The following is a 27,815-nucleotide window of genomic DNA, read 5'->3' as shown; positions in this document are numbered from 1 at the left end:
ATGTTTCTTGGAAAAGATATCTTCAGCCATGTAATTCGCCAATTGATCCAGCTACTGATGCAGATGTGGAAACCTTCTTTTTTGTTTTGACCAAATGGAAATAAGGATTTGAGCCGCTTTAGCGAACTGGAAGAACTCCTTTCGTTAAAAATAATAACGATACTATTACTACCATAGTAATAATTGTGGAAAATGTCATCAGAAGGTCACGGAACAAAGCGTGGGAGATTCTCAAGGTGGGTCTTCGGTCTTGGTACTGCAGACTGACATGTCATTGCTGCCAGGGCCGACGGTCGATTCTTATCGAGGAGCGACGCTAACGCACCGCAGGTTGCATATGGAGCAGCGACCTCATGCGTAGATACGGTTCCTCCGCATGAGGAACTGGGGACTTGCGAGCACTTGGTAGTTAACAAGTAGTTAGGCTCCCGGGGCATCCAGCCGATGGACCTATTTTTGAACTCCATTCGAACCCCGTTCGAATCCAGATTTGATATAATTTTGGCCTTCGAGCGCGCACAGGTGCACATAGTATGCTATTATAGCTAGTTTGGGACCGGACCCTGTGATCACGTTCTTCTTTTTTTTTTCTTTCTCCCGTTGCATTTTGTTTTGCATGTTCAGCCCCCCAGAAAGAATCCATCGAAGGTTAACGTTAGTTAGTTAAGGCTAACGGGGATATTTTTCCCTTCTTGTGAGAAGTTGTTCGCGAGTCCACGGCCATGGCCAGGGTTCAATTTTCGTAATTAAGCCGATGTGAAGTTGCAGAAGGTGATTACTTTACTTTCAAAGGTCCAAAAAAAAAAAAACAGGCGGCGGTGGTTACATGCAAATATTAATTTTAAGTCGTGGCGTCCGTATATTACAGACATCACCTTTATTTATATCAGGGAAGTGGTTGTAAGGAAGTCTACACTGGCGGAAAGGATATCCATCTCGCCTGTACTGCACTGGTATACTTCACCGAACCTGTCGAGAAAAGACGCAATCGCCAGTAAGTAAGTACATGTATAACTGACTACTTAAGTAACTACAGTATAGTTTGCACTTCAGCCGCTTTTATTTTATTTTATTTTGTTCAATTCTGGTCTGTCTTCAACCTGCCGTTAAACGTTGGCACACACCCTTAATTATCGCTCGATATCGAATCGAATCGTACGGGGCAGGTCCACAGTAATAATATCAGATTCTTGATAATTAAGTAAGTACTTAATTAACATTCGCCTGTCCCGGCCTGGGTCAAAATCAAAAGAACCGTTTTATCCTTTGCCATTCCCGTCCCTGTTTTTTTTTTTCTTTTCTGTTTTCACGAGTGCTTTTTTTTGACAGTCTAGTCGGCTGTATTCCTTTTCGGCTTTCGACCAGACCAGGTATCTTTTACGTATTGCATGTCTGTCTGTATGCATGCATGCATACATACAGGCATACATACTGTAAGTAAGTAATTCAGTCCCTTTCGACATCACAGGCGGCTTTGGTTTTAGTTAGTAACTTCCAATTAATCTTCCTTTTTTTCTGATTGTTTTCTTGATTGTTCTCGTTCTCGTTCTCGCTCTTACTTTCTTTTCTTTCCCCGCCTTCCTTTCCCTTTCCCTCTTCCCCTTCCCCTTCCCTTCCCACCCTTTCACTCTCGTTTCTTTTTTTGACTTCTTGGTTTATATCATTTTATATCTCTCGTTTCCCGGTTGTCCTTTTTTTTTTTGGTCTTTGTGTGTGTTTTTCCTTTTCCTTTTCCTTTTCCTCTTCTTTCGCTCGTTTCTTGGTTCCGTCCTGGACTTGTTTACTAAACTATAGTTACATCTATAGTACTTACCAGACCAGGTCGGGTCGGATCAGGTCAACCTGGGTTTAGTTTGAAGAAAGAAAGGAAAGAAACATAGGAGAAGAATACGAGCGACCGTTGCAATTGGAGCGACAGGTTAACTGCATGCTGAGCTGAGGGGCAAAGAGCCATCCACACACCATCCTCCATCGGTTTAAGATCGATGGTGTACAGCCGGTCCATGTCGACATCATCATCACCACCACCATCATCATCAGTCTTATAATATAATCCAGCTAGCACCGATCTCAGTTTGAAAGCGTCGACGACTAGTATTTATACTATACTATACTATACTACACTCACTATCTGATCTGGCTCGAACCTAGTGGCGACAGCGACGACGACATCAAGTACACAGCAGTTCTTACTACTTTAAAAAAGTACCCGGGTCTCCTTTCCGTCCGTCTTCTCATATCTAATCCACTTTCAAATCGAATCCAGATTCGGATTCGGATTCGGGTTCGGATTCGAGTTCGCCTCCACATCTACTATATTAGTAAGGTCGCATCCAGCTATGACCGCTCAGGACATCACGCCTATTAGACGCCGCCATATGCATCGTACAAAGTAGTTCATCACGACAAAATTCAAAACGTTAATCCGAAAGGAGAACAGCCTCTGAATATTAATAAATTATCGCTGGAGCGACTGACGATACCGAAGCTAACTGATCCTGCTTCCTGCTCCCTTATTTTAACGAATTGGAAATAACCAATAACCCCAAAAAACCCGAGCGACCAGAAGGGAAAGTGAAAGTGCCACCCGCAATTTCCGCTCCTAGATGAGGAATTTTTCGGCATCATCTTCCTGATAATAGCTTTAACCCCCAAAATAACATCCGCCAATTCGAACGGAATCCTCTGTCGAGCCGCTGACTTTATTTTTTATCTTGTTTTTTTATTTTTTATTTTTATTACTGTTTCCTTTCGGGGTTTTTCTTACTGCACTCCTTCTACCACTATCGCTACCACCACCACGCTCTTACTTTCTTTCCTTTACTCGCCCGCTCGTTCACCCACTCGTTAACTCACTCACTCACTATCTACTTAGTCACTCCTTATTTTCCTTGATTCTAGTTTATTCTTATTTTATCTTTTGTTCTATTTTGTTTTTTTCCGGGGTTTTGCTTTTTGGTTATTGTTGTTCCCCGATCGATAATAATACCTCCAAACTGCCCCCCTCCATCACATCCAGACGAAAATACAACCCCAAAAAAGACAGCCACTCGGATTCCAATATCCAAAAATACCTTCAAAACGTACATCCACGGATAGCTCGCCTCGGTCGACTTCCGTTCCACTAACCCCCAAAATTCCTCGCGACCCTTAATTACCCGTCTTTGACAGCAATCGCTTTGGATCCAGATCCAGACCCAGACCCGACCATTCGTTAATTCGTTCGTTACCTCAATTCTCTCGCGAAATCCCGATATCTGTGATATTAGAATCAAATAAGCCACTGCTGTCTTTGCTTTTCGCTTTCGCCCACCACCCACCACCACCAAAGGAAACACACAAAGTTCCATATTAATCACTAGTCCGAATGAATCGCTGCAAGGGACCGGATCCGACAACAACGAAAACAAGACCGACTTGCATACGGCAACATTTATTATCTACCCTATAAGGTTGTATTGAAATCCCCCGCCTCCCCTGCTGTGGTCCGAGGCGGTGATGAGGGAGCGGATTAGGCGATACATCCCGAGCTTTAAGCAAAGGAATCTGGATGGCCAGGGGCGTGGATCGCGAGCGACTTTCTTGGATGCGACGGGAGATGAAAGGGATGGGACACCGACAGCCAACGAGCGCGATATGGAAACCGCGCTTGCGAGAGTGCGACAGCTGGAGAGGAGGAGAGATAAGGGTCCAGCCGCGGGCCAGAGGCATCGGCGGCGCAATGTGGTAGTGGCTAAGCGACAAGAAACCGAGAGTGATCCAACTCCCTTACCTGTCATTGTCAGCGAAATAGTGGATAGGAATAGGCCTGTTGGTGTCGCTGGTGCGACAGTTACAGTCTCAATTGGACTGTCGTTACAGATCACCACGATTTCGTTAGAGGGGTCGACTTTTGTTAGTGTTAGTTCATCATGGTTTACATTCGATGCGACTGGTGGAATCAGCAGTGCGGAACCAACATCGACGCCCGGTGCATTGACGACGGCGACGACAACGTGGACCGAGAGCACGTCGACAGCGGATTCTTCATCGCCAATAGAAACATCTACCGCTCTTACATCTTCGTCATTAGATTTAACTTCGGGATATCCGACGCCTATCAGTCCTCTGACAACATTTACAACGTTCCCTACCTCAACATCGGCCACACCCGCTGCGTTCGACGAAGCGACAGTATCGCTTGGTGAACTTCCCGTTGTTTATCCTACGACGTTATCGGCGTCAATGGTTCCCTCTAGGAATATGACAGCCCATGGGATACTGAGGACTGAGACCACTGTGCGTAAAACATCGACATCGCTCGAAACCTCAACTACCTCTCGTCCATCCTCTCGCCGTACATCATCATCGACATCGACATCGACATCGACATCGTCACCTTACTCATCAACACGGATATCCACCTCGATTGAAGTAGCTGTCTCGACAATATATCCCGCCGAAAGCGAACCTACCACACCACTTGACTCACCAACTTCGGTTGAAAGCCCAGATGCTGGATTGGGTTCTAATAGCGGAAACCAACCTGCCAATGAAAATCTCCCACCGATCCTCGGTGGCGTTTTTGGCGGTTTGGCGGGTATTAGTTTGGTGTTATGGGCGCTACTTTTTTTGTTGCGAAAAAGACGGAGGACTAGCGAAAGAACCGTCGGAATCTTGGGTCCCGGAACAAGAGGTGGCCACCACCGTGCGATTTCGGCGGAAACCGGGGCTGGATCTGTGGGAGGGATGTCGCAGGCCCGAACCTCATTAATGCCTACATTACTAGGGGCTGGTGGTTTATTCGGTCGGTCCTCAGCTGATACAGCTGCCGAGCCGGCTGAGAGGGGGTTCGTTAAGATATCTGGAAGGAAGCTACCATCTATGTATGGCGGCGATGACATGGTCCCTGCTAGCATCGCCGTGGCTAATGCCAGGGCATCGGTATCCGAGACCGGTAGCCGGAATGTCAGTGGCGGAACCCATCATGCGGGAGGGGCATCGAGCAGTGCAAGAGGATCGTTTTATCAAGATGATGACATCCTGCACGCTCCAACACCCAGCCCCTTCCACCCAGGTGCAGCGCGAACAGCTATGAGGTCTGGGTCTCCGGCGCATGTGAGTCGCATATCCGAAGATGAGCCTGTACTCGCTCAGGCCCGGCGACCGCCCCCACCCACCACCACCACCTCTCGTCAACGAACCGGAGGGAAGTTCGAGATATCCAACACCCCCACCGGGAGCCGTCCGTCGAATGCATTCGTTGATTGGACCCGATGGTGTCGGTCGCAGTCTTGCCAGCCAGGACGGCAGCAAGACATCGAGGTTCACTGAAGATGTCTAACAATTCTCCATCCTTCTCTCTTTACGCGAAATTTAAACCGAAATTTAATGCCATCCTCTACGACACGCACGAGGAGGTCTGTATTTTTATTAATACTTCCTTGTTCTTTTATATATATATTTCACACCCTTTTCAATATCTTTCTCTTTTAACGTTACTTGAGCCACTTATCTGATTTCCTTTTCTTCTTCTCTTTTTTTCCTCTTTCTTTCTTTCTTTCTTCTTCTTCCTCTTCTCTTTTTTTCTCTTTCTAGTAATATTATACCCCTTCTGTTATGTCCCGATTTCTTTCTTTCTGAGCTTCTAAAACGCATTCCCCCCAATTCTTTCCCTTTCCTTTGGTTTCCTTTCCTTTACCTGATTTCTGGCTAGGATGGAAGAGAAAGAGTAGGACGAGGGAAGGATACTTTCCTCCTTCATGACCAGCCATCTGTATTATAGCGTTCGTCTACCAGTAGTAGCGACTTGATTGATGTGTACTATGTACTATGTACTTACATACATGCTCATGCTCATGCACCGCCATGTAGTACTACTTACCCTGAGATATATCCGATATGGAATTTCTTTTACTGAAGAATTGAAGGTTGAATGGTGACATGTCAGGTGAAAATTTATGAAATTCAATTCAATTCAATTCAATTCAATTCAATTCAATTCAATTATAAACCAGGCTTATGAACAGAAAATAGCTGTCGAGGAAGTCATGTTAGTCAACCAGGCTAAACCACCTAGCTAGGCACTCCCACCCAGGCTAGTTAGTCCTGGCTGCTGGGTATTATTAGCGTTGCATGCATTGCTAGCTATTAATACGGTTGGTGGCAGACGACACAATAACGCTACAATTCTCCCCACCACCGGCCACCTGCTCTCAACTTGTCTTCCTCTCCAGACTTTCTCCCTCTTCTTCTCCCTCCTCTCCTCTCCACATCTGCTTGCTCTTCATCATCGCATCATCTCCATCTCCCCTCTACCTTCGTCGCTGGTGTCGCCGGCATCGTCTCAAACTTCTGTCGCTCCCAAAGGTACCGTATGTCTACTCTCCGTGCTGCAATCCCTCCATGACCGTCAATGCAGACTTCGAGACTACCTGTGTGGAACGTCCGAGTCGCTAACAGCTGCATGTAATGATGCTTGGTGGCGGGTGTTGTGCAGGGCCTGGTAGGCGCATTGTGGACGACGTGACCTCTCTTGCATCACTGCCCCTCCACAACACCGAGTACGGCCCCTCTTGTTTTCTGTTCCGCATTGGTGTTTCACGTTTTTCGGGGTTTATCTATTTTCTCTGGATTGTTCGGGAGAATTACAGATCTGGATGTGTCTATGCTTCCAATTGAGTTTCCATTGTGTCTCTCCTGGCATATGATATCATTACATTGCATTGAAAACACAAGCCCTCATGTTGGAATTTCCTAATTAAAACGATAAAACCGATATCAACTTGCAGAAGAGGTCAACACTAACGCAAATTTTCATTATCCGAAAATTTGTTATACCACAGGAAATCTCGATCTCATCCTTCGTATTGGCTACCTGAATATCAAATAAAACAACCTATCGACCCCCCATTTTCTCCGACTTCCCATTTCAATCATGTTGGCAGTCGGGAGAAGCCGTCTGGCCGCCGGCAGCGGGCTGTCGCTGCCAAAGCTCAGCGCTCTTGTTGCCAGAGCCATTGCTCGTTCCGGCCCTCTCTCGTCCGGTGCCGCCAATGCTATCAATAGCCAGGCCACCTTTGCTCCATTCATGAAAGCCAATCTACCTCTCTTGACCAGCCTTGTCCTTCGCGAGTACGCAACCGCGACCAAGAAGACCACCACGACTACTACTACCAAGAAGACCACTGCTGCCAAGAAGAAGGCGCCTGCGAAGAAGCCAACCACGAAGAAGCCAGCTGCTAAACGTCGCACCGTTGCGAAGAAGTCTGGTACTCGTCGCACTGCAACCAAAAAGAAGCCAGTCGCAAAGAAGAAGAAGGCAGCTCCAAAGAAGAAGAAGGTCGTTAGGAAGAAGAAGGCTGTCGTCAAGAAACCCGGCATCCAGATCCAATACGACAAGGCATTGGGAGACGCGCCACCAAGGAAGACCACCTCGTACAGTCTCTTCTTCATTGAGGCTCTTCCTACCGTCGACTCTTCATTGAAGGGCTCTGAAAGGGCCAAGAAGGTCGCTGAGAAATGGCGAGGCCTTTCCGAAGCCGAAAAGAAGGTGGGAATCTGTCAACCTTCCAACTAGTGGTTTGCTGTTTGATACAGACTAACGATGATTGCGATGATGCAAATAGGTCTGGAGCGACCGTGCCGCTGAGGAATCTATCAAAAAGAAGGCTGCATATGCACAATGGCTTGCAAAGCAGAACCCGCTGGATATTGAGGCCGCCAACCATGCTCGCAACCGCATCCGTGGGTATCGAGAAAAGAAGGGTATCAAGGGCTCCAACCCCGTCTCCAAGATCAAAGATGATAGATTGGTCAAGCGTCCTCGTACCGCTTGGGTCTACTTCATGCAGGAAAAATACCACTCGGGATTGGTTGAGGACGTCGGTCCCAAACTCAAGATGGCCAAGCTGGCTGAAGTGTGGAAGGCCACCTCCCCAGCTGAGAAGAAGGTACGGAATCTTTGTAGCCCTGGAAGAAGATTTTATGATTGTGGACCATCTAACAGTCTTATTTGCCCCGCAAATAGAAATACCAAGATCTCTGCGCCAAGGATATAATTCGTTACAAGGCCGAGAGAGCTGAATTTTTGAAGAAATACCAGCATTGAGAAGTAAGTTTAGAAGAAACGTGCTAGTGGTATGTGATCGACAGTGGTGCTTCGTGCTCCGGTTGTAATGTGCCACCTGCGTCGTCAAACTCAATCCTCGTTTTCGTAAGTCCACGTTTTTCTAACTTTGGTTCTACTAATATAGGTTGTGTAACCTATTATAAGCCTTGCGCCTTCTTGCTATATTACCATGAACGCATAGGCACAGACAAAGGGAGGATCTGGTTCGATATCGGATTTCTTTTGCCTCGTCTGTTTCTTTTTAGGTCTCCGGAACTCTCGCATCAACCTGTTGGTATTTCTCTTGCCTCCCCATCTGCTGTCTCGACCACTTTTTTCAACCTCTTTCTTATCATGCATTATCCACTCCGCCATCCACAATTACAGATGCCCTTTCACCTATAGGCGGTGGTTTTAGCGTTTACCTTGTTCCGGGATACATATTGCCCATGTATACTAACAAGATTGGCGTTTTCATTGCATTATTCATCAACATACCTATCCTCCTCCTTATACCCTTCCTTCACCGCCACCTCTTTCTTCCCCCTTGCCGATGTTCTCATTTGTACATAAGAAACATCTCCTCCGGTACTTTCTGTAAGCTAAGGAAGGCGATCACCTGGTTCACCCGCTTTTTTTTTTTTTTTTTTTTTTATTGGGACGCATACTCTTTTTTTTTTGGTTTCTTTGGGAAGGAAGAATTAACCCTCTAGAGGTTTCTGACATTATATTGTTGTCACCAATATCATCCCGAACCTTTCCTCTAATACCTCCCTCCCTCCTCCCTTCCCTCGGCCCTCTACTACCTTTGTCTTCCTTGGAATTGGAAAAACCAAATAAGGGTGGGAATAGTAAAGTAGTTGCTATGGTTGTAATGCTAATCCGGAGGACAGGGGGAAAACTTAAGAATTATCATACGATTTGCCTTTTTTTTGGGTCTTTAGGGAGAGAGATGCGAGATACGAGGTAGAATGATGTGCAATGTACGATGGGCGGTGGGGTAAGTCCAGAGCCTACATTTTTGGGTTTAAAAAAAGGGAAGAGAGAATTAATAATTAATAATCTTGCTGAAAAAAGAAAAGGAAAAAAGAGAAGGAAGGGCTTAAAAGGGCTGAATACAGAATAACAATTGTCTCATACCGGGGAACGAGTTTAAGGCGGTCTTGCTCGATCGATTGATTTCGTGATTATATATGAGAAAGACTTCCAAGTCAGATTCAATGTCGCTTCCAAGTGTAATTACTGAAGTAATGAAAACTATCGGATGGCAGGATAACTGATCGCCATATATATTATATTATGGGATTTTCTATATTAAAAAAGAAAAGAGAGACCACTAATCCACGCCTATAAATATGATATATATATATATATATATCAATACATCCTCAACCCGCCCCCTCATAATATAATACCATTTTTCAAAAATCCATTCAACCATCGTATACTATCACATCAATCCCCATGCATCCACAAACATCCACAGACACAAACCCTACTAACATTCTGCAACCAAAGCCCCATCCTCGCGCTGGGTATCAAATCCTCCACCACCTCCCCACACCTCAAACACCTCCTCACCGGTGTCCCCTTCTTCAACAAACACTTCCTCAAAGTATCCACTTTCTCCGTCCTTTTAAACACCACACTCTTCCTATCATCATGAAACCCCAACCAAGTAGTATCGAAGAAAAAAATCTGCGAGGGATCGATATCATTCTTCAATATCCCCAAACTATGTTGTAAAAACTTCTCAACTATGGGGTAAAACACTTCGGGAATCTCCCCGGTAAGGAATATCATCCGATCTACGTCGATTCGTCTTTGTGCATCCCAGGTTTCGGTTATTCTTTTGATGTGGGCGATTATGTCTACTAGTAACTTTTCAAACATGTTGAATTTTACGGGGTTGGCGTCCATGATTGTTCGGAGGGATTGGAAACCTTGTTTTAGGGCTTCGTCCACGGTGTTTTGGGCTAGATGGTCACGGGCGGCTTGGTCGAAGCCGCGGAGGGCGCGGGAGTTGTATTTTAGAAGGAAACGGGAGGCGCCGGTGAGGATTAGAGGGAGGGCGCAGGAGTTGGTTTCGTGCACTGTAAGGTAATTTTACGTTAGGAAAAGATCGGTTTGATAGATGTGGGTAACGCGGGGAGGGAGGAAAGGTAGCTTACTGATCTTTTTCACCAGTTCCATATCACCTGGATTCGAGCGTACTCGACGTGCGAGCTCGAGTAGTTCATCGACAAGGTAGACATGGAAGTCAATCTCCCATTTCACGACACCGAGTAGATTCTGTAGCGCATCTGTTTCTCCGAATTAGCTTATCCGTATTACCTTGACAAGAATATGCAATAGCATGGCATATAGGTACTCACTAGACTTAGAATCCTCAACATCTTGCCTATGTCTCGCCACATTGTTCATAAAATACCCGAACCCCACAGACGTCGCTTTCAAATGCAACGTTGCCTGTGCGATCTTAGCAGGTATGGGTTTTGGGTTCGCCCATCCCTTGTAGTATAATACGGATTGCAAACTCAAGCAGCGCTGGAAGAACGGGTTACGTTGTAACTTCTCGTTGCTTTGCTCTTGTAGGAAATCAATAGCTTGATTTAGCGAACGATGTGCTTCAAGAAGAACACAAGTTTTGAAATCTATAATATGGTTGTTAGATCGAACAAAGGATTTTCAAGAGGTGATTTTAGGGGACCTGGGGGTCATACGATCATTGTTATATTGTCTCGCTACGGCTGCTAGGTCATCATTATTCGAATGGTTATTCGACGAGCAGGCGTGCTGTTGAGCGAGTGTGGCTGCTGCAATCAATATATTGGCTAGAATTAAAAGATGCGTTAACTTCTGTGTTATTCTTATCGATTTCCATCTAATTGATCTAAACTTACGATTCTCCTCCGGCGTCCCCTCTAGCGCATCGTTATGTGTCATTAGTACTAAATTCACATCGTGTTCTTTAGTAAGAAGTGCAACAGCGGCATAATTCGGCGATAGCACAATGTCGACATGAGGTCCTAATAACGGGAAATGCCATCCCGCATGTACCATGTTCAACAGCTTGTCATTGTTAGCAGTTGGATGGACGGTGTTGAATTGCATTCTAAAAGTAGTTATGAATTAGTTTTTGTATTGAACCTAGGTACCTTTCATAAAAAGGTATGGCACCCACCGATCCCGTATTTCGAAAGATCCATCTGTGAATGTTACCCCGATCATCGTACTGGCATTGATCTGTGTGACTGACAGGGCGCATTTGTGCAGAGGGACGTCCGGGTACGAAATGAGTTCATGCCTCTGAATTTTCAAGTTTGTTAGTTCAGACTCATCAATAGTCTCTAAGACCGATAAGGAGCCATACTTCTTTCTCTGTGACTGTGCTATTCCTCCTCTGCGCTAGTTGATCAAACCCCGGGTGTAACGACGTCCCAATGTTCCTTAGCTCCCACCTTTTAATCGTGGTCACGGGCTGTTGCTGCGATGTATTCGCAAAGAATCCCAAGACAACATGGTATTGCATATTGTTACCGGGAAAGGGTGATAAAACTTCCAAATGTGTAAGGAACGATGTGGCACTATCTTGTCCATCACCTGGATAGTGTTCGATCTTTAACCGTTTTACAATTATTGTAACTGGTAACGGGAGCTGTGAGACGTTGGTATTCGGGGGGAGAGCAGGATGTTTCCAGTCGATAGAGATGCGGTAGAGTCTCAACTGTTTGGATTGTGTATATACGGCTAGAACAGCTGTTCGGTCTGTGGTTCTTCATGAATATCTTGTGGTCAGTCCCAAATACTCGGTGAAGGGACCTGTTATGGTCCAAAAAAAGGGCCTTTTTAGAGGGAATTCAAGTACCTCTATCGGGGGCATATGCGGCATGTGTAATAAGATCATCCATGGACGTATACGATTCCAACTCCGCCGTAGCTTTCTGAATGTGCTGTGCATCGGACGAATACCACATTTTGACCACACCGTGCCTAGTGACACCCAGACATGCGGCACGGCCTTGTATCGGGTTCAAAGGTCCCATAGGAGGCAGTGAGTTGGTGGGGTATTTAAAAACGCCATCCGTTTTTATGGCGGCTTTACTAAGAGCATACTGTATATCATCATCCGTCAGCCACCTAACCGTCCCAAATCCCACGAGCAATGCCATCCTATGTCGCCACTCACTGGCTTGTTCATATTCAACCACCATAATCCAGCTAGCATGGATAAGTCGTCTCTAGCCGTCACCTGCGACTGCCTCAGCAGGTTCAACCGGTCCAGCGACACATATACCGTCCATATCGCCAATCTCCCGTATATATCCGTAATCGCGATTTCCGACCCAATGTTGTTCCAGTGTACACTGGCGAGTTGAGATCCGCCGTGGACGTTCTTGATGGTGTGTTTCGAACTAAGAGACCAGGAACCATCTTTCGTCGAAGCTTGTAGGTGACGGATTTCGACGTCTGTACCGTTTGCTGCTACGGAGGCTATACAGCCGAGTTTCCCCCAGGCTATGCTTCTATATGTGATAGTTATCTCGAATTAGAAATGGATGGCTATATGGGTAATATGCAAAATGTAAAAAGTAGTATAGTTGACGTACTGTCTACAACCGCCCTGTCGCAGTCTGTCTATGTACTCTTGAATGCCTCGAATGGTGCTCGCATTGTCCTCAAAGAGGTCTCCCAGGCCAGTATCCATCAGCATGCCGGGCATGGTTTTCGGTTTCTACGTGCAGCTAGCCAGAGGGGTCTCGTAGGATCCAAGATCCGACCTTAACTGAGCTGGGCTTTAAGAGCGACGCTACTGACTGTCGACTGCCTCGGTACTAGAGCAAGTAGCTAGCGATTCTTCCTCGATCACCGTTGATTTATGTCCCACACTAGGGACAACCTGCGTGTTGTAAAAACGAAGAAGTGTCGTCGCGTAGGAACAGTGTCGTGCGGTGCAGAGAGCTCGAGTGTGCGCCCGGACATAGGCATGACAGTGCGGTTGTGCGATCGAGTTAAGTTATTGTGGTTGATTAATATTCGGAGTCGGTCACCGTTCGGGCGCAGGTTTGCGGCGGAACAAAGATGGGCGGCCTGGGAAGACGCGTTTTCTGCTTGAACTTGACTCGGCCGGAGCTAAAGCAGGCTGTGGTGCATGCACTAGTCTAAGTAAGTGCAGCCCCGCCATGCTACTCCCGCTTCTGGTACTGATGCACCAAGATACAAGATACAATATACAATACAAGATCAATATCGAAATCATGATCACGGTCATGGCGATAACATCAATGTAAACTACCTTCTATATCCAATATTTATACAAAAGCAATGGCCAACCTAAAGGACAAATCCGCCCTACCGGCATACTACCCGGAATTCTACACCTTCCCACCGTTCTACACCCGCCAGCCAAATGCCGCTTCATGGTCATCCCAACTCTCCCAATGGCGGTCCTTCATCCTGGCCTACTGTCGAGCGCACAAACTATGGCGTCTCAACCTCGCCGATACAATGGAAACTGACCTATTCTACAATAAATCCATAAACCGTACGAGACCTTATTACATACATAATACATTTTACCCTTGGCCTCTTCCCACTAGATATATAAGTATATATCAGATATTTGAATTGAATTGGTTCTGACGACAATGAATATCCAGGGAAACTACCCCTCCCCACAATCCGCGAAGTCGTCGACGACCTTGTAAAGTCCTCTAACGCCGAGTGGCTCTCCTCCGAGAAATCTATTGCCTACATCTACTGGCGTACCCCCGAAGACTTTGCATCCCAGATATACTCATGGATCGATGAAACTGGTCAGAAGGGGACAGTCCTAACCCTGCTTGAGTTAACGGAAGGCGACAATACGACCCAACAGGAATGGTACGGCATGGATCAGACGATGCTGGTTAAATGTTTGAATGTGCTGGTCAAGAAGGGCCAGGCACAGGTGTTTAGCGTTGGAGATGATAAGGGTGTGAAGGTGTGGTAGTTTAATAGCAGTATCAGTTCACTCGCATGCGTGCTCGGAGTTACTCTTTGATTTTATTCCTCTGTTCAATTTCGTATACATTATAATATACCCGACTATGCATTGCATACTGCCTAGTATAATCTAGTTCAAAGTCTTCGTTATAGTACAAGTTCTGGGTGTGCAATATTAATAGTAACGCCAGACAAAAGATTTGTCGCCGATAATCGCCACCAAGATGATAAAGTAAAAGATTGATACAAAACCATCGCCGCCTAAAGGTCAAAGTCGATGGAGAGAAAAAGAGGGGGAATATAGAGTAGAAGTCTTACTTCGATAGGTTGAACTTATCAGACCATACCAGTTTCTGGGTCATGGCGGCATCCAACAGCCAATCTGTGCTGTAGACTAAAGGATCCCACCCTGACTCCTTCGCTACTCTCTTGAACCCGGGCCACAGTTTATCGTCTTTCGCCGCGGAGACCAGGACGAGCCTCTTTGATGTCGATGCATCTTTATTCGCTGCGATTCCACCTCGCTTTGCGGCCTTAAATGATAATGCTGACCCAGAATTTGCTTCTACAATCTTCTTGAAGGTCTCGAACCCGGGGGAGACGTTTGGCGTGATATAGACAGTCAACCCTTCCAATAATTTCCCTTCGTTTTCTTTCGCCCTCTCCAGCGATTCTTTGAGGTTCATCTTTAGTTTCTTTTCTCCTTCTGCATCCTTGAGAAGGTACGGTTTTGTATCAACGATCGCCTTCTGCTTCAGGCACTCATCGACCCAGTTGGAGTTCACGATGATGGGCGCCCTAGCCAATGCACAGACAAACTTTTCGGTTCGGACGACACGAGGTGCGCATACATGTGTGACATGGGCGTCCGGGTTTTCTATACACTGAATGCCAATTTCTCGTAGTGCCCTCTGTTGTTTCAACGTCAGTATCATCGCTTCTTTGATATAAATTTCTTGTTATATATATATATAAACATACCTTATCGTTTTCTTCCCTACTTGGACGGTCAATCCACGCCTGGTGAGAGGTCAAGAGCAGATATACCGAAATAACGACTTTCTCCATCGATTTCTTCTTCTGCTTCTTTGGCTTCTCAGGCCTTTCGTCCTCATCCATAGGCTCTGGCTCTGGCTCTTCTGGCAAGCTTCTCTTTTTGGACCCTTTACTAGTGTCAACATCGGGAGTGTGGCTCCGTCTGCCACCATGCGTGACACCACCCTTCCTCTTTTTCTCCTTCTCGAACTTCAGTACGTCCGGCATAATTTCGTGAAGTTTTTTCGTCGCACTTTCCTTTGCCTTTCTACTTCCCGTTGATAAGGGTGGAGAGCTGCCGAGGATTGTCGTCTTTGGGGTCTCTAATAGTGCGGATACCCTTCTATTACCCCGTGGAGTCTCAGCCGGGTCCTCGTTGAATGTCGATTTTGATCCTTTTGGTCTACCAGCCTTCCTCGCGGGCCTCTTCTCGACTTCTTCCTCCTCTTCCTCCTCTTCCCTTTCTTCTTCCTCCTCCGCCTTTGCCTTTCCTTTCCCCTTTGCCTTCTTAGCGTCCGCATCTGCATCTACATCCGCCATCTCTACGTCTTCATCCTTATCAGCTTCCTCTTCATCCTCTTCTTCTTCATCCATCGGGAAAAACACATGAGAAATCGCTTCCAAGTCTATCCTCGTCTGTCCAACTATTTCCATAAGATTTGTACGCTTTGGAAATGTCGTATATTTCGGATTTGTAAGCGTCTGCATTTCCCACTTCGCATAACTCTCCTCCAGCCATAGGTGGTTGACGATGTTCGTATTCCATTCCCTCGCAGCATCGACTTTGTCGGAGTGATCTCTAGCTGTGATAAGATGTGTGTTTTCGGGTTTCAGTGCTCGAGTGAAGGTTGCACCGGCGGCTTCTATCAGGTTCTCAAGATACATCCGGGCGTCACCGTTGTAATTTGAAACCGATATTATCTAAAACAACAGAGTTAATCGGCGGCACATATGCCAGCTCTTGGGTTCGGCCAAGTACTCACCATCTCTTCCATTCCAGGAATAGGGATCTTAGCTCTAGGATAATGTAGTAAGAACTTCCTAGGCGAAACCCACTCCAACCTTGTCGTCATCCAATACAACCAGGTTAGATTCCCAACATCAATCCCTTTCCGACTAGCATAGATATAATCATCTCCATGTCTCCACGGGCAAACCAGCACATTGGCATTCTTAATATCTGTAGCTATCTTCCCGCTCCCTTGGATAACTATATCCGTTATGATCTTTAACAACTTTTCGTTCAAGCCTAACTCGCCGCTGAAGAAGAAGTTCTTCCCTGTAAATATCACAGTCTCGCGTCGCATGTACTTAGGGTCAACTTCTAGCTTTTCGCGGTGGTCGTGGGTGTGAGTAAGGTTGATGCTGGGGTAGGGTAGAGGGTCGCTAGCTTTCATCGTCATTATGTCGGCATTGGGTAGTAGGTATGGGGTTTCGTCTATTCTGCGGTTCAACTTTAGACAATCATCGAACCTAAAGGCCAAAGATTAGTCGATCTGGACTTGTAAAATAACGACGACGACTTACCAATGTGGCATAACAATCTTAGCCGCCAGCCCCTTCTCCAAAGCCGTCTTGCAGATTTCCTATAAACAACCTTAGCATTAAGTCTTCAGGAGAAACCATGCCAACCCCACAAGCTCCCAGTCCTTACATTATCAAGTGTCAAAGCAACGATATGCGTCGTCAACTTCGATAAATGAGTCTTATACAACCCACCCATAGCCAATATTCCACCACAAATAGCTTCACTGTCTCCTTCCGGCAAATCCGCAATAACCGCATCAATCCCGGAAAATATCATCCTCGGATCAGCGTTGTACGCTCGTACATTCTGAGTCCTCTTCTTCGCAATGGAATCGTAAACCCACGAGGGTTTAGTAACCGTTAGCATTCGCTGGTCGATTTCGCCAGCAAGCCTTCGGCGTTCGAGTTCGGAAAATTCGGCGAATTCGATGTCCGGGGAGATTATATGCGTAGTGTCTTCGAGGTTGATGGTAGGCACGCCTTGGGAGCTAGGCTCAAGCTCGACCTCAACGCCGCCGTGGTCAAGAAGATGCTGTCTGACCTAAGGAGAGCAGAAAGGAGGGAAAAGTTAGATAATGACCTTAGTATGATCGTCTAAAAGCTTCAAATACATACTTTATCATATTCATCCCCAGAAAACTGCGAACCTCTGATCAAAGTAAAGTTGATATCGTGGAACAGCGGCTTCTGCTTAGAAGCTGCCATCTTGGAAAATCGTTAAAAAGGGCAAGTCTGTCCAGAATCAGATAGTGAAGAGACTACGTCGTCGTAGATAACATGTATCTAAAGAAAGGCAGAACGTGACCCTATTCGGTGATTTACCTACTAGAAAGAAGAGAGTAGTGGAGGGATGGGGGTTCACAAAGGCGTCAAGGAAAAAAAGAACGTTGTTATGGGGAAAGGTACACAACCGCATGGCAGCTTGGTCGCGCGCCCAACCGCGTTGTTGGTGAACCTTCAATTAAACAAATTCGCGAAAGTCACATGACCACTCATTCTTTTCCTTTTCGGCCTAAATTTCGATATATCTCAATTCGACATCCCGACCTTTTCACATATCTTGCAACCAATCAATCATGATTCTACGGCCGACTTCAAGAATACTACTTCCCCAGGCTAGAACAGCTAGCAGGGCATGCTGGAGATGCACGAACCAACTTACCGCCCTTCCTAATCGCCAATATGCATCCAATGCGGCCCCACAACCTCAACCCTCATCAGATACCCCTCCGACGGCCCCGCCATCCTCTGACAAAGCATTCAATCAGCCTTCATATGAGACAGTAGCAAGGCCCAAAGTCTTAAAAGAAAAGGATACGGTTGAAATCGCCCCATTAACAAGGCCAATCGGACAATACAGCCCTCCATTCCCTGGTGAAAATCACGGAAAAGACCTTCGATCCCTCAAACAAAAAAGGGAAGACTTCCAAAACTATGACAGACACCTGAAAAGACGGAAAGAGCTGTATGTTTAGCTACTCCAAAGCCAATATGTTCACTAGTAGTGCTTTTTTGTATACTAACATTTCTATATTCTAGAGCACAAGAATGGACAAAATCATATTTCCAAGATTTCTCCGACATGCGCCACCAGAAGGGCAAACTGTTCATAGCCCCACCTCGTACCTTCAAGGCCGACAAGTCGCTTTTCTTCCCTAACTTCCGAGGTCGCACTTTACTCACTCCAGACAAAGTCGATTCTACAACTCTATTCACAGGACGAGTCTCCCTCGTCCAACTATCTACGAATGTTTGGGCAGACGAACAACTTAGGACTTGGACGAAAGACCTAGACGAAAACTTTGCCGGATCAGAATTACTTAAGGAAGAATATATATCTACACCGGATGACCATATCAAGCGATTAATGAGCGAACCAATGCCACCCCAAGATGGGGTATGGCAAAGGGTAAACATCAACTTGCAGGAAAACTTTCTAAAGGCATGGATTGTCCTCATGTCGATGGGGAATATTAGAAAACAACTGGGCGAGGAACGACATGCGCGGTATCTATTTGTGAGAAAGGGAGCTTCAAATCAGGTTAAGGAGTCTGTGGCCATGTTGAACGAGAGGATTGGATTAGTATACCTCGTTGATGCTATGTGCAGGATACGATGGGCCGGATGTGCGGAGGCGAGTGACGAGGAGAGATCGGCCTTGAAAATCAGTCTTGAAAAATTGGTACTCGAAGAAAAGGCACGAAGGGAGGAGCTGAAGAAAAAGAAAAAGCTAGAGTAGATTTTCATTAGGATTCGTGATCGAGATCCATGTACATGTACGCCACTTATCCTCACTGCACGATGTAAATAATGATACCCGTATAAACCCAACGAGTTTATCAAGAGTTCGGATTCCATTGACAAATGTCACACTTCAATATCGTACACCATCATACAGTCTCTTAAAAATAGAGAAATCATTTGCCCCGCAAGTAAAGAGGGGACCTCGTAGCATCGGAAGGAGCAAGCCATGTAGTCGGTCTTATCTGAAAAGAAATCGATACACAATTTCGGTAGTGCACGCAAACATTGTCCACATCGAAAACTACGCACCCCCCAAATAGTCCGGGTGTAATACCAAATTATTCCGCGCCTTCTTCTTCGAGCCAATTTCCAAACTTATCTAGTCTGGAACTCTCTTCGGCATCAGTATCACGGACTTTCTTCTTCCTGAAACGCTCCTGCCCGTCATATATATACGCTTCCACCTTCGCACCCGAGAAATGCCTCCCGTCCATCATCTATTGATCGCCGACTGTCAGTCATCGAAATTCCCTTAAAACACAAGTATTCACTACGTACCCTGACACATGCGAGCGCACTCGCCTCGTCCCCAAATTTGACGCTCACAACTCCAGCCTCCTCGTCATCGTACAAAGTTACATTAGTAACTTCTCCCAGCTTCGAACACTCTTCCCTAATATCCTCTTTGATGTCTAAGATAGCCGCTGGGTCCTCCTCCAGCTCCTTCAGCGTGAACATATGCTTCAGAATAGCCACTTTGTCAAACTTCGATGAGGTGCTGACTGTTGCCGGATCATCGTCGTCCCAGTCAGCGAGTTTGTTATTCAATTTCTGACTCTTCGCAATGATCTTCTTCTTGTCCCTCGTCATCTTCTTGTCCTGTGGTGCATCTTGCTGTGCCTTGTAACTGTAATCTGCCGCTTGGACTTTGATTCTCCCACCGGCATCTCCAACTCCCAGTCTGAAATCCGTATCGTCAAGCATTTGGATCGCGAGTTTGACACTTTCTGGCCGGAAGTATACGATCAAGGCATCGCCTTTCGGATTGCCACTTTCGTCCGTGTAGAGCTTAACCCGTTTCTTGCCACTATCGATTTCCTCCGCTAGAACACCATATTTGGAGAACAACTCTTCGACTTCCTGAGCGGTGGCATCGAGCGGGAGGTTTGTGACGTATACAGCCTTGTTAACGCGAGGAGCCGCAGCCTGGTCGGCCTTCCCGTTCTTTTTCGGACGTTTGACGTTATTGATTTCCGGTTGCTAGATTTAGGATATTAGTATCGTATATAAGCGGTGGATATCAAAGGTAAACTCACATTGGCCTCGTTGTCATGTTCATTCTTTCGCTTTTTGTTCCGTGGAGTCACTGAGTCGGTTGCATCAACGGGGCCGTAAGCTTTGGATTGTTCTTCGGCCAGAGAATTATCAAGCTAGAGATAAATAAAACACCAATGACGGTTGTTCAAAGGTCAAAATATTGCATTCCCCCGTGCGGGCTTCTTTCATTGTTTTTTATCATTCAACGCTCCAGAGAGGGTGGGTGGGTGTATGGAGGAAGGTCTTTGTGGTAAGAAGAAAAAAGGATCATCAACGAAATTTTTCGTGGAGCATGATGGTGTATTGGAGGGGTAGAGGGAAGGATATTGGACATACCACTTCGTACCACCTCTTTAACTTTTCGTCGAACTCGTATTCGGTGCCGTCTTCTTGTTCGAGGTTGTACTTTCCCGTGAGTTTGGAGAAGGAAACGCGATCGTCCTGGTTTATGCCGTCGACGGTGATGGGGAACCCTCGGACATCGAAAGGCGATTCGACAGGCGCGGATTCGTCTGCCATGATTTCCTCGTATCGATGTTGAAGAGTCAGGTAGTCGAGCGACTCAGGGGATCTAGGTGGTGATGGTGGTGGTTTGGGGTTTCGATCAAAGGTGGTCTGTGCTGGGTGATGTTTTGATGCAGCCTCTCGTCATTAGCGTTCATTTATCCTGGAGACGACCCAGCCACGCCAATCTCCTGACCAGTCTCAACCCCAGCCACGTTCCACAAAATAATCCAACAACCTAAACACAGAAAGAACTGATATTCAAGGCCTTGAGAATCTTAGATCTTCACAATATATATATAATAGTTCAAAGAAAGCCGCACATACCACCAAAGCATACCACTATTATCCCGAGAAAATATTTGAGGCCTGAAGGACACATTGTTTAAAATGAACATAGCTTTACAAATTGAGCAAAATATTACGATCAACCATTGAAATGTATTTCGATATGTTAGTAGTTTAACCTAATGACCCGGTGAGATGACCGGTATTGACAATAGTCTAGATTTATCCGAGATATTCCGACCATCCCGGCTTTCGCGTATCTCCCGGATTATAAGTCAACCAATAGTAATATGCTCCAAAGTAAATAATACTGGCCGCGAACACAAATGCTCTGGCACTCCGACTTTCTGCACGGCGTTGTGTTAATTCTGACCCGCCACCATTCCCTCTTGGTCCCTTACAGAGACTTAGATACATTTTTTTCGGTAGAATAAAAAATAATATATATACCATCGGAATATAAAGAGGCCATGCGTAAAAGTTTATGGCTTGAGGTATATATAGAAGCACGAAATCATTCTTCTTCGCGTTGTAGGCAGTGATAGAATAGAAATGGAATGCCGTAAATGCTATAACAATTATAACGAAAGATATTCCAATAGCCCCTCCGATTATGGTGTCCAGGGTTGATATCATGTTGGGATTCGATCTAGAATGCCTTCCGTCCCAGGTATCTAGTGGAGATTGCGGTATCTGAAGTCTCAGAGGCGTTAGCTCTCCAACCACCCATAACAAGTACGAAAGGGTTGCTAACCGAAAATATGTGGTAAGCCGAGAAATAAGTTGTGGCTCTCCAGGGAATATAAGCAACAGAACTAATCCCAGCCCATATCGGATCTAGATCTCTATTGGGGGGGTATCTCTCGAGCGCCAGAAAAACGATTAGCTGCATAAAAACAGCGAAAACCCCTAGTGCTCTTTCGTAGAAGTCCAATCGAACCTCCCACTTTGAGTTAATGCGATCAATGCGAATCCGGTCGAGACGATCCTCCTCCGTATCAATTCTTCCTGCCGTGATATTGATAACTTCCGTAATCAAGAAAGGCCAGAAATAAAATGATGCCCACGTCGATGTCCAAGGGGCACCGGAGCAAACGATAATTTTTAACCATTGTGGAAACCCCGTAAGAGTAAACGACAACACCCGGGCCGCCGAAGGCCCTTCAAATGTTAAGGAGTCCCCTGAAGGCTCCTGCTGCATGTTTCCGGTTACGTTTCCAAGACCTAACGCCTCCCCAGTAGCCTCGGGGCCTACTTCCACTGGACTTGTACTGTCGCCGAAGCCTTCTACTTCCACTTGTGTCGGGGACCCGGAATCGGAATGTCCTTGTTCGTTTTGTAGTTCGCCCATCTCAATATCGATTTCTCCAGGGTGTGTTCCACCCCCAGACCCTTCAGTCTGCATTGGAGACTGGGAATCAGAATTGCCTTGGTCTTGTTGTGGTTCCCCCTTCCAACCAACCTTCTTTCTATGGAGGGTCAGACGACAAGCCTTCTTGAATGAAAGCTTATAGTAAAAGATATTGAACAAAAGACGAGTAACTATGCAGATAGAATCGGCGACGCAAACTATCGGCGAACTTCGGACTTGGGCCCGAACTGAAGGATGAAAGCCGCAAACACGGCCGGTGGGCTGAATTATAACGTTTAATGCAAGGCCGACGAGGCCCCAAAAGGCACTTGCAGCGGAGAGTTGTGCACCATCCGTCGGGGTGCTCATAATGTTCTACCGGTATGCCTTATTGAAACTAGGCTAGGAACCGATCAATGTTCCCTATGGCTCTGGAGGTGAATAAAAGGAAGGTAAGTGATTGCCAATTCGAAGTTTGTGCCGAAAATAGAGGGAGACTCGAACCTATCTCCATGCTGTACTAGTCCGGTTATTTAATGTCTGAAGGATGTGTGGTATGGCTGCGGAACAGATCTGGGTGGAGCTAGAAACTTCTATAGATCTAAGCTAAGACTGCATGCGAGGTTGTGCTGGACAAATAGTCACCTCCGCCTGAGCGCCTGGGTTCGAGGCTACTACAACTCAGCCCCTTTCACAAAATACAGCCTTGCATGATCCAAATCGGCCCACGGCATAAACAAGTACGATTATGCAAGAATCTCAGCCTTGCGGCGCCATGGACAAACAGCACCACAAACATCATGATCTCTAGGGTACTCATTTGGATGCCACCAAGATTAAAGGGGACCTGGAGATCAAGTGTTCGGGTCCCAGCAAGGTCATACTTTCAACGTAGAATATTGATCCGAGATTCGAAGCCAATATTCAACTAGCATTAAGTACCTCTGTACCAATCTCTTTGAAGAGACCTTTGCCGAGAAACTTCAGGCTCATAAGGGGTATACGTACTAGTCATATCTAGGTTGTCTCGTCGCTAGACTCCTCAACTGTGGTGAGGGTCTGCACCAAGCTCGAGTTTAGCCCACAATGATTTCAATGCAACCGCAGGCCACCCTACTAGGAACTCATGCAGGAAATATAGGAGAACTGAATGGTATATACAGAAAATTAGAATCCACAGTTGAGGAATCTGGTGACGAGACAAAAGAAAATCAAGCCGGTTTGGCCCCAGGCTTGATGTTTGCAACTGTGAGGTATATACTATGTACTATCGCTATCAACACAACCGAGTACTGCAAAAAGCTTGAGGCCTTGAAAAAGAAGATCTTGTGCATGGCGCAGCGGCGCTGCAGCACGTTCAGAAATTCCCGAGATTTCGGCTTCTCAGGATGCGAGATTGCAGACTCAGGGCTATACCGGATTGCAAGAAATGCACCGCCTCCAATACAAGCAAGGCCAGGCTGGGTCCAGGGCTAAAACCAGGTGGAACAACTAGTCTACTCTGTAGCATACTTGTACCATGCACTGTGTAACATAACACAAGTTGGTTGTGTTGATACCCGGCGAGCTAGCCAATCATATCCCGGGTCACAGTTTGGTTACGAGACTGATTCCGAGTATGGTTAGCTGAATTAGGAAATTACAACATGGGCAACACGGATCTAGTCTCGAGCCGCCAGCAGACCAGACACCGTGATATCTTGAAATTGATAACAGCTTCTACAGATTCGGCTCCAGTCTAGAGGGTTGTGGCTTGACTCTAGATTATCCGCGAGGATGAGGTTTACATAAAGAAAAAGGGCAAAGAAATGAAGAGGAAAGGAAAATAGTAATAATAATAGTATGTAATATGAAGACAGTTCAACACTGCTAAATTTATGTGGGCGGATTTAGGATTTATGGGTCACTAGCTGCGTACTTAAGCAGAATAATATTCAAGGTCTGCTTAGAGACTTGGGTACTCCCAGCCGCAGGTCAGCTCTTCGTATTTTGATTCTTCACTTTCTTTCTCTCCCCACTCCCAATTTCCTTTCTCATTTTCTTCATGTCCGAGTCCTTCGCATTTTAGTCCCCCGTCTCCTTCGTTCTTTAGTCCCCAGGTTTCTTCGTCTTTCGACGCCCCTGCGTCCCCTCCCTCCCCCGCTTCTTGTATTTCCATTTTGTGCCCTGAGGCACCTTGGGAACGGTAAATATATCCCTTCTTCATTCTCTGAAGGAGGCCCTGGAGATACCTCTCTTCTCGCTCAATCTGCGTGGGAGTCCCGAGTTTCGCAGAGTTGAGGTCGATCACCCGATATTGACCATGCGAAACTAAAAAGTTCCGCAGGTCAATATCGTTGTGAACGACCCCATGGTCGTGAATGGCGCGGAAAAGCGCCGGCGCCTGTTCATAAAACTCTGGCGGGGGAGGTTCTGGGACTGGTTCCCCGCAGGGATCCATCGCAATGACGCGATAGATCCCATACAGGGTTCCGACCACCCATATCTTAGGAACAATAGTTCCTTGGATGGGGGTCAAGGCGGCGTACCTAATAAATAACATGTTAGAATCTAGGGTACTAAAATCTCAGGTTCGGTGAATAACTTACGCCTTCAACTCGTCGGCGCAGACGTCTGCGACCTCCGGGATAGAGAGATCGTAAACTTTGAAGACCACTTCTCTCGGAACCTGGCCCACCTCGAGGACACCTCGAAACGTGGAAGCCAGGTTCCGAGAGAGAAACTCTGCAAACCAAACCCGTACTCGAACATGGGGGTCGCCGTGGCCGCGACGCACCCCTCGAATGAACCCATCTAAGGGCGTTTCCCTAGCAGGACTGTCAACTACTAGGTGTTGCCGGCTCGTAGCCGGGTTAGTATCAAGGACCCGACAAACTTGACCGGGTGTTCCGAGGGCTGCTGTCCCATGCTCCTTACGGAACGCTAGGACAGCAAGCCCAACAAATGCGGCGACAAGGCTACTCTCGCCCATATCAGTTCTCTTGATAAGTGGGGAGACGAGCAGCCGGGGATATTTCCCTTGGTCATCTATTCGTTTAAAGAAGTAAGTCGAATGATATGTTGTGAGTACGCCGTACGATACGTTGTTGATGTGCATATGTGCGAACATTTGAGATACTGCCCGCACTAGCTCATTCTGGCATCTTCTCCTCCTTGGTTGAGCTAATATTCTATTTCGCTGTTGGTTAAAAGTTGTTATGATGTGTGGAGGGAGATATAAAACCCATGAGGGTTTCACACCAATTGTTACCAGGGGCTTATTCCCTGCTATCGGGGGCATATTAGTCTTTTTCTGCCATATATGCACCCGTGGCACGCATAGCACCCTATTTGGGTCACCGATAGGGACTGCAGATCGAGGGCCCTCAAACCCCGCATCTATACCGTAGGCATTGCGCAGAATATCCATGACAGGGCGCCCAATGGTTATATCTAAGAGGTTGGAGACGTCAACGGCTGACAGTAATGGTTGATACTGTTGAGCCTGTTGGCCGTGGCCAAACCTCCTAGGCTCTTTGGCGGCCCCTGGGGGCTTCAGAGTACGGAACTGTGAATGCGGTCAGCGGGTTCTGAAACTTTGAGCTCAGGGGTTATCTGGAACGGTGCTATGGCATATGGGCTGATCTTACCTCTTTACCACTGCATTCTCTAATCACCTTATGCACTTCAGTCCAGAACCCCGGCCACTCTTCAAGCCTAGGGCAATGTTGGACGTCCGCTGCTTTGGTCGTACCGTTCCATTTTCTCCCTTCCCCCAAACCTGGGTAGAACGGTCGCAAAGCTTCTATATAAGTGAGCAGACGCATCTTGAAGTCTTGATAACTTTCTGAAACATAGCAAAAAATTTAGTAGAAACTCTTTTGATAACGAAGCCGAGATGATGCAATACCTTTAATTGGTTGGTGCTTTTTGAATACATACGTCCCGGGGAATATTTCACCCACGGACGATGTCTGATATTCGCCTTAATAATAGTTTAGAAGCCGATATCATCTACAAACGAGCTGGATTTAGATGGCCCTTTGTACCCTCCTGGATTAGCATTCAAGTAAAGTATGTGATCACAGTTGAGGAGTCTGGCGACGAGACAAGTGATGGCACCAATGCATAAAAGTGGACGAGCTGAGATCAGACATACCTTGATATTTGTGCTTCCTAGTCCCTGTAGTAGGGAAGGATAATATAATGACGACAGTGTATATCGATGCTGTTGGATGAATGGTTAGAATCCTGGGAGAGAGAGACGCGACAAAAATGTATACCAGATAGCTTCTGGACGTGCAAGCCAATGCAACTTTTTCAACGTCAAGCTTCTCTGTACATATATGCGAAGGCGAAGGGAAGTATTACTTCGCAAGAAAAAACAAGAATTAAATCATGTAGTCAAAAATAGGATGAAGAAAGAAAGAAAGAAAAGATGAGGAGTAGGATTTTAGGACAGATGAAGAAGAGGAGGAGGAGGAGGGAGAGGAGGAGAAAAATCGAGGAAGAGAAGATGAAAAGATGAAGACGTGAAGAGAAGGTGGAGGAGATGCATATATATAAATAAGCTAGGGGGGATAGATGAAGAGAGTGTGGAGAGCAGTATAATAGATGATCAAAGATAGATGTCTTTGGATAGAGAGCTGAATGAGAAGTAGATTACTGCTTTGTGACGAAGGAAAGAACAAAGTAGATGATGAGATGACGAAGTGAAGGTGAAAGGGGGTTGGAGGGAGGAAGGAAGGAAAGAAAGGAAGGAAGAAAGAACAATTACAAATGTAGGGGGAGGAGGGTCTTTTTGTAGCTGATCGAGGGAATGGCCGAGGGAAAAAATAACCTCCAACTTTGTCGTTCCCTAGCCCCCAGCCCTATAGGCATCAATATTGATACACGGTTTCCCCGTCAACATCGACGTCATGTGACCGCACTCCCCGAGTATAAACCTCCTCAGCCGGACCAGGCGTGACATACTGGTAAGGAGGGTGCAACATGGAGCGTGCAACATTACTACATTCGGGCTGGGCCACGGACTAGGGAAATTGTGCCTGTAGACGTCGGTCACAATTCCAAACCCATGATCATATGATCGTCCAAATTGATAAACACTATCACGAACTGAGTGTACTCCATCTCGACAAGCATAGAGCTCGTCCCAACATTTTGATTTCGACGAAGTCGCATGAGTACATATAGGAAAACAGTTGTCTCCTTGCTTGAGCGGCAGAAGTTTTCGATATGCCATTGCAAATATATACTTACAAAAATAACTAGATTAAGTAATTAATCGAGTATTACAATTAGTTTCGTGATGCCGATTAATTATAAATATCACGGAGGTCAACCGATGCGGATACGGGAGGCAAGTTTAGAGCCTGTGTAATATATACGGCTATCAAACCAGGCACTACCGATCTGATAATCAAGGACCCGAATGACCTGTTCGCCGGAGAATTAACCAATTAACGCTAAAAATGAGGTACGTCTGCAACTTGA

At 46.3% G+C, this 27,815-nt stretch overlaps 9 protein-coding genes across 9 annotated transcripts; 4 read left to right on the top strand and 5 right to left on the bottom strand.

The window, feature by feature from the left end:
• Window positions 1-3,498: 3,498 nt before the first annotated feature.
• Window positions 3,499-5,313, top strand: AOL_s00006g221 (uncharacterized protein; the record flags this gene model as incomplete). Its single annotated transcript, XM_011119530.1, has 1 exon — window positions 3,499-5,313. One exon carries the CDS (start codon window positions 3,499-3,501, stop codon window positions 5,311-5,313), a length of 1,815 nt encoding a protein of 604 aa, XP_011117832.1.
• A 1,603-nt stretch (window positions 5,314-6,916) lies between these two features.
• AOL_s00006g220 (uncharacterized protein) lies at window positions 6,917-8,089 on the top strand (the record flags this gene model as incomplete). Its single annotated transcript, XM_011119529.1, has 3 exons — window positions 6,917-7,531; window positions 7,608-7,931; window positions 8,009-8,089. The coding sequence occupies 3 exons, from the start codon at window positions 6,917-6,919 to the stop codon at window positions 8,087-8,089; spliced, it is 1,020 nt and encodes a 339-aa protein (XP_011117831.1).
• Window positions 8,090-9,544: 1,455 nt separating this feature from the next.
• On the bottom strand, window positions 9,545-12,812 carry AOL_s00006g219 (uncharacterized protein; the record flags this gene model as incomplete). Its single annotated transcript, XM_011119528.1, has 10 exons — window positions 9,545-10,182; window positions 10,261-10,392; window positions 10,465-10,743; window positions 10,813-10,923; window positions 10,993-11,204; window positions 11,274-11,398; window positions 11,463-11,857; window positions 11,958-12,204; window positions 12,279-12,615; window positions 12,700-12,812. 10 exons carry the CDS (start codon window positions 12,810-12,812, stop codon window positions 9,545-9,547), a joined length of 2,589 nt encoding a protein of 862 aa, XP_011117830.1.
• A 602-nt stretch (window positions 12,813-13,414) lies between these two features.
• Window positions 13,415-14,081, top strand: AOL_s00006g218 (uncharacterized protein; the record flags this gene model as incomplete). Its single annotated transcript, XM_011119527.1, has 2 exons — window positions 13,415-13,634; window positions 13,750-14,081. The coding sequence occupies 2 exons, from the start codon at window positions 13,415-13,417 to the stop codon at window positions 14,079-14,081; spliced, it is 552 nt and encodes a 183-aa protein (XP_011117829.1).
• A 307-nt stretch (window positions 14,082-14,388) lies between these two features.
• AOL_s00006g217 (uncharacterized protein) lies at window positions 14,389-17,341 on the bottom strand (the record flags this gene model as incomplete). The annotated part of the gene is made up of 6 exons (XM_011119526.1): window positions 14,389-14,985; window positions 15,056-16,030; window positions 16,093-16,582; window positions 16,637-16,695; window positions 16,764-17,177; window positions 17,252-17,341. 6 exons carry the CDS (start codon window positions 17,339-17,341, stop codon window positions 14,389-14,391), a joined length of 2,625 nt encoding a protein of 874 aa, XP_011117828.1.
• Window positions 17,342-17,712: 371 nt separating this feature from the next.
• AOL_s00006g216 (uncharacterized protein) lies at window positions 17,713-18,875 on the top strand (the record flags this gene model as incomplete). The annotated part of the gene is made up of 2 exons (XM_011119525.1): window positions 17,713-18,101; window positions 18,176-18,875. The coding sequence occupies 2 exons, from the start codon at window positions 17,713-17,715 to the stop codon at window positions 18,873-18,875; spliced, it is 1,089 nt and encodes a 362-aa protein (XP_011117827.1).
• A 343-nt stretch (window positions 18,876-19,218) lies between these two features.
• Window positions 19,219-20,716, bottom strand: AOL_s00006g215 (uncharacterized protein; the record flags this gene model as incomplete). Its single annotated transcript, XM_011119524.1, has 4 exons — window positions 19,219-19,377; window positions 19,439-20,140; window positions 20,197-20,310; window positions 20,534-20,716. The coding sequence occupies 4 exons, from the start codon at window positions 20,714-20,716 to the stop codon at window positions 19,219-19,221; spliced, it is 1,158 nt and encodes a 385-aa protein (XP_011117826.1).
• A 922-nt stretch (window positions 20,717-21,638) lies between these two features.
• AOL_s00006g214 (uncharacterized protein) lies at window positions 21,639-22,709 on the bottom strand (the record flags this gene model as incomplete). Its single annotated transcript, XM_011119523.1, has 1 exon — window positions 21,639-22,709. One exon carries the CDS (start codon window positions 22,707-22,709, stop codon window positions 21,639-21,641), a length of 1,071 nt encoding a protein of 356 aa, XP_011117825.1.
• Window positions 22,710-24,285: 1,576 nt separating this feature from the next.
• Window positions 24,286-26,146, bottom strand: AOL_s00006g213 (uncharacterized protein; the record flags this gene model as incomplete). The annotated part of the gene is made up of 3 exons (XM_011119522.1): window positions 24,286-24,868; window positions 24,929-25,887; window positions 25,970-26,146. The coding sequence occupies 3 exons, from the start codon at window positions 26,144-26,146 to the stop codon at window positions 24,286-24,288; spliced, it is 1,719 nt and encodes a 572-aa protein (XP_011117824.1).
• Between the last annotated feature and the right edge of the window lie 1,669 nt (window positions 26,147-27,815).

This window comes from Orbilia oligospora (assembly GCF_000225545.1).
Source record: "Orbilia oligospora ATCC 24927 unplaced genomic scaffold scaffold00006, whole genome shotgun sequence".
Classification (NCBI taxonomy): domain Eukaryota; kingdom Fungi; phylum Ascomycota; class Orbiliomycetes; order Orbiliales; family Orbiliaceae; genus Orbilia; species Orbilia oligospora.
The sequence above is the reverse complement of the archived record's forward strand: the minus strand, read 5'-3'. Positions and strand labels throughout refer to the sequence as shown.